At 35.1% G+C, this 8,322-nt stretch overlaps 1 protein-coding gene across 1 annotated transcript; it reads left to right on the top strand.

Annotated features, from left to right (window-relative positions):
* Positions 1-1,909: 1,909 nt before the first annotated feature.
* LOC118266636 (glyoxalase domain-containing protein 4) lies at positions 1,910-8,094 on the top strand. The gene is made up of 5 exons (XM_035580108.2): positions 1,910-2,178; positions 2,935-2,984; positions 3,300-3,565; positions 5,387-5,542; positions 7,264-8,094. Exons 1-5 carry the CDS (start codon positions 2,089-2,091, stop codon positions 7,554-7,556), a joined length of 855 nt encoding a protein of 284 aa, XP_035436001.2. The 5' UTR covers positions 1,910-2,088; the 3' UTR covers positions 7,557-8,094.
* The last annotated feature ends 228 nt before the right edge of the window (positions 8,095-8,322 follow it).

Below are 8,322 nucleotides of genomic sequence, written 5' to 3'. Positions count from 1 at the left end.
TTCCCAAACTAAAAATCCTTTCTACTTACAGTCCGCCATTTAGCAACCGTTACCTACACATACATAATACCATATCTTTTAAAGAAGATTTTTTCACACCCTGTGAAAGTTTTTAATTTTTTCAAGTTTTTCTGAGTTCGGAACATCATCAGTGTGACTGAGTGCTGAGGGCGCCAATGTCATTTTCAGGCAGGGCTGAGGGTATCGTACACTGAATTTTTTTAACCGCCTTAAAAAGGCTTACAATTCGTCGGCAACTTTTACTAATTTTCTTTTTTATTATTTTTATGTATGTCGATTTTAATAATTCTTTTGTGGTTGCAAGGGTATACAATAGCTGATGGTCCCATTGTCACCAAGTCAGGGTTTGATATTCCATGCGTTAGAAGTTGAGGGAAAAAGCTAGTAATGTATATTCATAGGGCACAACGACCCAATGACGTGCCTAAAAGGCTTTTGGCGAGTAGGAAGGTATCTTATCTACCTACAAAGTAAAATCAAAGTTTTTGAATATTTAATTAGTCGGTTGCTTTGTTTGCTATCATTACTAATCAGGTTAATAATATCGATAAAAACAATTAATAAAGACCTATATCGATAAAGAACGTGATAAGTACGTGATGCTCGCTAGGCGAATGTAGGTACACACAAAGATAACAAACAATTGATTTTATCAGGATCATTTGAATACGCATTATCAGTTTACGTAACCGTCAGTTTATCAAATTCACAGCTCAGATACCTATCGTTACGTAGGATATTATTTTAATAATTTACATACTAAAGTACATCCCCGATAGTGTCGGATTTTCCATTGTGATATATTTAGGTTTATTTTTTATCGTATGGGCCGGTAAACGAACATATGGATCGGCTGATGGTAAGCAACCTGTGCCGCCTATGGACACCCGAAACGTTAGAAAGATTGCTGGCCTTGGGGGTTAGGAATTCCAGGTTTGTTGGGGATTCGGGGATTGAGGAAATTGGGTCTCCGGTAACCTCATTCATACGGCGAAACACAACGCTATCGTTGTTTCACGTCGGTTTTCTGTAAAGCCATGGTATTACACCTGTCGAGCCGGCCCATTCGTGCCGAAGCATGGCTCTTCCGCACTTAGGTTGCTACCTATACCTATATAGGTACTTACCACTAACTACGAGAGTAAAATATGGGGCGAAAGTAAGGGGGGGGGGAGGGGTGCAATGGCCAATCGATTACAAACATGCATGACATGGACAATTTGGGACATTTTGTATGTTGTATGTCATTTATCAATGTTGTTATGCCTCAAGCACAATAACCGCGCTCTCGCTATGGTTTATCTATCTGTAGGGTAAGTAGGTAAATACCTAAATAAAATGATGAAAATAAGAATACAGTAAAGTCATGCTTGCTAGGTAACTACTTTGGGTATTCTGTGTTTGTACCCACCGACACTCACATTAACATTATGTGGGTAGTATGGAAGATTTAATGTTATAATATACATTCGAGCTACAAACATAGATATATTGTATTGAATAATCAACAGTACCTAATTACTTTTATAAACCTACCTAAACAGTACACAGATTCACAGATGATAGTAATAACTAACCGACAAGCATATTTCTACGTTATTTAAAAATATTTGGATTTGCTGATGCCATATTTTGATGAATAGTTAAAATAGGTATCTATGTATTAGGTAGGTACTTGTTTGTGTTATTTTCAGTTTGATTTAATTTGTTACAGTAAAACATTACTTAGTTAGATGATAATTTGTAGCAACCTGTTCCTAGACAGGTGAGATTAGATATCAGAACAATAAAAGCTATACGTACCTAACGGTAATCTTTAAATAGTTTAGAATGATAAGAGATGATGAAATACTTGGCAACTCCAACCAGATGCAGATTTACGAGTGTCAAGTTGACATTTAGTAAACTTGACGTTGACAGTGCGTAGCTTCGTGTGGACCGATTTGAACGTGTCCATGTATATTGTTTCTAAATAATATATTACTATTATATTAGATCTCTAACTTTATAATAATTTACATAAGTTAAATTTCTTCAGTAATCTCAATAATTTGTAAGAAACTCAAGATGATCAACGGACGTGCTTTACATTTCGTGTTCAAAGTCGCCGACAGGACTCTGACTGCAAAGTTCTACAGAGAGATTCTGGGAATGAAGGTATGGTAATAAGATAAATAAGGGACATTAACTAAATATTTGTATTGTTGAATATGTACATATTTGTTTTTTTAGAGATATCGAAATGAATCTTATTCACAAACGATCAGCATCAGTAATTATATACAGTAATATTTAGTCTAGTAGGTTCCACACAGTAACCGGTAAGACCAAGGCCATACAGACTGCTTTGTCACAGCCAATTTGCTGTGTGCTGGCCTGTGTGACTCAGTTTTTGTTAGAAGTTGTAAAATTGTTGGATCAGTAAAAAATGGCTAGGTACTTAATTTATTTCTCAATTGATAATTTTATACTCAGTTCATATACGTTATTTATTTAAGATGAGTTAAATAAATTAAATAAAATGAGTGAAAGGGATATCAAGTGGATAGCCTTTTCTACCAAATTAAAATAAGTTATATTTTAATTACCTACTTTGAGATCAAAAAGACTATGTTGAAATGAATATACCTACCTATTGTATCAGGCAAAAGACATTTGCTTATTTACTGACTTATGGATAAAAAAAAAACCTAGCCAACTTGACTAAATACCGAGATTATCAAATTAACTAATGAATATACATATAACTTCTATACTTAAATTATTGTAATGCACACTATACTTAATTAGTAAATAAATAGATAAAAGATAGTAATCGGCTCCCAGTAGAACTATTATAGATTTTGCTAGGGCTATTTCGTAATTAATAGTTGAAAATATACTTTTCTTTATTTCATATTTGCTTTTTTACAGGTCTTAAGACATGAAGAGTTCAGTGAAGGATGTGAAGCTGCCTGCAATGGGTGAGCAATTTGACATTTTAGTCCCATTTATATAAAAAAATAATTTAATTTTATAGTATACCCAATTATAACTGCTGAGTTATCATTCATAACTAAAGGTGTTTCTGATATAGAAATGGTCACAATGTTATTAATTCAGCCAATTATACGTAGATAAGTAAACACACTGCGAAGCAGAAATATAGGTATCAATACCTATATTGAATAAAACTTAGGTTATTATTGCTTTTATTGTTCACTACCAGTAAAACACACGATAAACCATATCAGTTTGCCCAGTAATAGTGTTTGTATATAAATAACCATTGTTCTTAGGCCTTACGCAAACCGATGGAGCAAGACAATGGTTGGTTATGGACCAGAAGACTCGCACTTTGTTGTGGAGCTGACATACAACTATGGTATCACACACTATGAACAAGGAAATGACTTCATCGGTCTCACAGTTCAGTCCAGTGAGAGTCTAAAGAGAGCTGCAGCCAACAACTGGCCAGTGAAGGAGCAGAATGGTCAAAAGTATCTTGAAGCTCCCGGTGGCTACAAGTTCTTCATTGTTGACAAACCCCAGCCAGTCGATAGAGGTATGTTTATTGAGATAGAAAATTATATACTTAGATAGGATTATGTACTTACTATATTTATTATTGTTTCGGTAGGTGAAATGGCGTATGTTGTTATTTGAGAAATTTCTGAGGGCTTAGTATGAGTTTGTTTTATGTTCAACAAGATCGAAACGTTACCGCGTTTGGCGCTGTGATTGGCCAATCCACCAAGCTTCAATAAACCAACCAATCAGAGCGCCGAACGCGGTAACGGTTCAGAAGACAGAATTGTTCTTCCGTGCGGGAATCATACTCGCGATAAGTTGCGTTTAAATTGATGTTTAAATTAAACTGGATGAGACTGATATATTTACAACTAATATAATAAAATAGAAATACATTGTATTTCTATTTCTTTCGTCTCTACCCTGGACTAAGATCTGCTCAATTAACTATTCAAAGTTTAATCATTTTAAATCCAGTCATTAATGACTGAAGACAATATGTATACAAAACTTTGTTGTAGCTGTGTATAGTACGGGACTAATTTTAGTATTTACTTAATGGTGGATCTACCTAACTCTAAACAAAATCGATGTCGGTTGCGGACTAAAAAAACCAAGCGTGGTTGTTACTCAGCCTCTCACTAAACAGCTGATATGGATATTAGAATATCGTATACCAAGATGTAGGTAACTTAGAATGAATCACTAGTCAAAAGCTGTAACATCATGCTAACAAATCAATAAGGCATGTACGAACTTGTTTTAGCTAAACATGTTTACCATTAACATACAGTAAACGAGTGATTGTCATCGATGATAATTATTATGAATTGATAAGATAAAGTACATACAATCTGGTAAAACATCACAGTCTGAGATGTTTTTTTATCATGTGATGACACGTTTGTTTCGTAGATAAACTAGGTGTCGACGGTAACTATTGCTCGTGCGGCAATCATGTGATCGTTGCATGATTCCACAAGATGATTTGATTACAAATGCCTCTCACCGGTGTATAAATATACACTATAAATCATATTTATGACTAAATACAATATACCTACCTAGAATCTTTTATTTCTCTCTCTCTTTTAAAAAAAAATAAAATACATATCGTATACAAGCATAACTGAGACGTATACGTTTATGGCGGTGTAAATCGAATCAATTGAAATTGTTAATGTAGTCGAAGTCCACTATTATGTGAAACAATGAATTAATTTATGTAAATAGGCTACAAAATAACACGTGAAAATCATTATAAGAAAAATATGAAATAGATGAGGTCGGCATTTCCTAACGGACTACTCTGAGAAGAAATACCGAAACAAACTCAGAGGTCATTGTCTCTTTTAAAGTCCATACAATACTAAAAAAGAAATGATGTGTGGGAACATGGAGAAGTTCGTTATTTAATGGCCATTTGAGGAACGAGCCACAACGGTTAGAGCTGGCCCGTTCTGATGGCAGTACGCATTGGGATGTTCGCACAAATTCTCGAACTATAAGAACTAGAATTGTAGTTAGAAGGGAAACGGCAGGGCAAAATCTCGCACGGTCCTTGTATATGAAATAAAAATAAATATTGAAAAATTTTGTCTGGACTAGGATATAACATAATTGTATAGGTGGGAATCGTAAAAGACAATTTTATCACCAGTTTTCTATGTTTCCACAAATCAACATGAAACAATTTCTATTAAATAATCTAAGATCTAAGTAAAAAGGATTTGTTTGTTTAGGTCATGATGTCTGTCAAGCGTAATAATACGCTTTAGAAAGGTTTTAATTAAACCATTCACAATTATTTAAATTTTCTTTTATACTAATGTATCGTATGTATTGTGATTCCCAGATCCAGTTGTGAAGGTGTCACTCGCCAGCTCAAACTTGGAGAAATCCATCGCCTACTGGAACGGTCTGCTTAGTCTGAAGATCTTTGAGAAAACTACAAAAACTGTCACTCTGGGCTTCGGCGGAGACCAGGCAAAATTAGAATTAGTTGACATCGGTAAGTACAAAACTTTCTAGTTATTTTGCTTGTGTTCCTTGACTAGTTTAACCTAGGCAAAAGTAATTTGTTCTGTACCCTTAGTATGAGTTTGCTTTACGTTTAAAGTAAGTAACTAATCAAAATCGTAAACGAGAGCGCCTTCGGCGCTCTGATTGGCCGGCTCGAATAAACCAACCAATCAGAGCGCCGAACGCGCCTTCGTTTACTCGTACTAAGGGTACTAAAATCGGTTTTGCTGGTAACATAGTATCTTAAAAAATATTTATATTAAATTATTATCAGTGCATCATTGTATTGATATTTCTCTACGTAAGTTTACCCAAAATAAACAAAAACATTACTTTTTCATGTGACTAAAATCGGTTTTGCTGGTAACATAAAGTATCGTAACAATATTTATATTAAATTATTATCAGTGCATCATTGTATTGATATTTCTCTACGTAAGTTTACCCAAAATAAACAAAAACATTAAGGTGCGTTGGGGTAAGATCGGCGCAAAGAACGTACAAATCAAATATCTCACTTATTTGGCTAATTTTTTTAATGCTGATCACATTGCGTGGCACGTCATTAAATTCCGCTCCGTGTGTTCCGGTCAACACGGAGTGAGATATCTGATTTCAATTTCGTTTGTAAATTGAATCAATTAAATAAAGGTCGCAATGAATTGTTAATAATCAGTTTCTTCGCCGTGTGTTCAAGTAATTCTGTTTCAATCTCGTTTGTAAATTGAATCAATATATAGAGTTGAATATTGCACGGTATTAATTCTTGTCGCCATAATATGTATGTAAAATTGGTGTTTATAAACACATGCAAAACACAGGAGAGGAGTCGTAGTTCACACTTGGATTAAATCCTATCAGTGCAGTAAAGTTAAATATAAGCGTGTAAAAATAGGTGTTGTTGTCTGGCTTTTGTGTTTACATTGTGTTACAAATAGGTGTCATAGTTATTAACGTTCCGAGCCATTTCAAAACTGGCATTACAATGATGACATTGTAAATTGTATGTAAAACTTTATCAGAAAATATTCCATGCGTTTCTTTCTAATATTGACATTATCTTCGTACGTTGTATCTGACGTAATGTAGGCTACATGTCTAGACGATGGCGAACCTTTGTAGCTGAAATGCCTAGTTTAGGCATTGCGTCTACCAGCACTATCACGCAGCGTGGCAGACATGTGACAATAGGTTTATCTATCCACGTTTCTGACAACATGTAATTTGAAACACAATTTAACACTTCACACTTAGTACGAGTGTTTGATAAAACCTTACGCATGTAAGGTGATTTCCACTCAAGGACCAAGAAAGTTATATTTAGCGTTGACTACTTTAACTGTGGGATAGCCATGCTTCGGCACGAATAGGCCGGCTCGACCGGAGTGATACCACGGCCTCACAGAATTGCCAATTACCTACAAATACCTATTTTAGGTAAACAGTTTCAACATACAAAACTTGAAGTAACTGTAACCTCATTGTACAATTACCTTGTCATACAAAAAATCTCGGTAAACTTGAAAGTGTTCAATTTCGTAATTTATATAAACCAGTTCAAACCATAGTATGAACAAGGACGTAACGAACATAAATGTTACTCTGTTTAAGTAATTCACCTCTATTTATACAATATTTTTTTAATTGGTTGGATGATATATTGATTACTAGTAACAAATCGCGAATAACATTAAATTTATTTAATTCCAGGTGAGCCGGTGAACCGCGCTAAGGCATACGGTCGTATCGCTTTCTCGTGTCCATTCGACGAGCAGCCAATCATCGACCAGAAGATCCAGGCGGCCAAGGGCACCATCCTCACGCCCCTGATATCGCTGGACACGCCCGGCAAGGCTACTGTCAGAGTCATCATCCTAGCCGACCCCGACGGCCACGAGATCTGCTTTGTGGACGACGAGAGCTTCCGACAGCTGTCGCAGGTGGACCCCGCCAGCGACGCCGACCTCGACAAGTTCATCAAATCAGACAAGTCCCGGGCATAAATACACCTTCCATCCGTTTCTTAGCTATCGGGCAGGGGTACAACATATTATTCTCTTATATTATTTCTTCTCGTACTTAAGTTATTTTCCGCTTAGCGTCACAAGATACGAATTTATGAATTCTATGTTGTATACTATGTATGCAAACGCTCATACTCATTGTTCTGCATATAAGAATGATAACAAATATTGTACAAGTTTTGTCGGCTTCTTACAATGTAAGGATAAGTAAATTATTTATTAAAATTTAAACCTTATGTGGTAACATCAAAGCTCATTGCTGTATGACAAGTACAATTTGAATAGCCACTTCATTGTTGTGATAAGTCTGTGTTAAGATATCTCTCTTCAGAATAGTTTAGCATTCCGTGTTGTTTTAAGTGGCTCTATAAGTATTATTGTGAATTATGTTAAACATTGTTGTAAAGTAATAAGAATATTATTGTTTATTGTACAATTGTACATGTTTATCATCTATTGTTGTTCCAACTACACAGCAATATGTTAACTAAGTAATAAGAATATATCGTTTAAATCACCCAATTCTTATAATTTATCGAGGTCCTTGTAGTATTAAGAAGTAGATAGATTACAGGAAGCCACATAAGACGTGTGTCGTGATACATTTGGCACACACGTTGTCATGTACATACATGTGACACCCACACAGAGAGGTACATTACAATACTGTGTCCCTACATTTACAATACTTTAATTTCTATATTTGTATTTCACGATTTTCACGAAGTTTATGCCTATGAATGAG

This window comes from Spodoptera frugiperda, chromosome 23, assembly GCF_023101765.2.
Source record: "Spodoptera frugiperda isolate SF20-4 chromosome 23, AGI-APGP_CSIRO_Sfru_2.0, whole genome shotgun sequence".
NCBI lineage: Eukaryota > Metazoa > Arthropoda > Insecta > Lepidoptera > Noctuidae > Spodoptera > Spodoptera frugiperda.
This window is presented reverse-complemented; position numbering and strand designations above follow the sequence as displayed.

Excerpts from the sequence above, each read along its gene's own strand:
- LOC118266636 (XM_035580108.2), top strand. The coding sequence starts at position 2,089 with ATGATCAACGGACGTGCTTTACATTTCGTGTTCAAAGTCGCCGACAGG. Across the intron at positions 2,985-3,299 it reads TGTGAAGCTGCCTGCAATGG|GCCTTACGCAAACCGATGGA; the intron begins GTGAGCAATTTG and ends CATTGTTCTTAG. Across the intron at positions 5,543-7,263 it reads ATTAGAATTAGTTGACATCG|GTGAGCCGGTGAACCGCGCT; the intron begins GTAAGTACAAAA and ends ATTTAATTCCAG.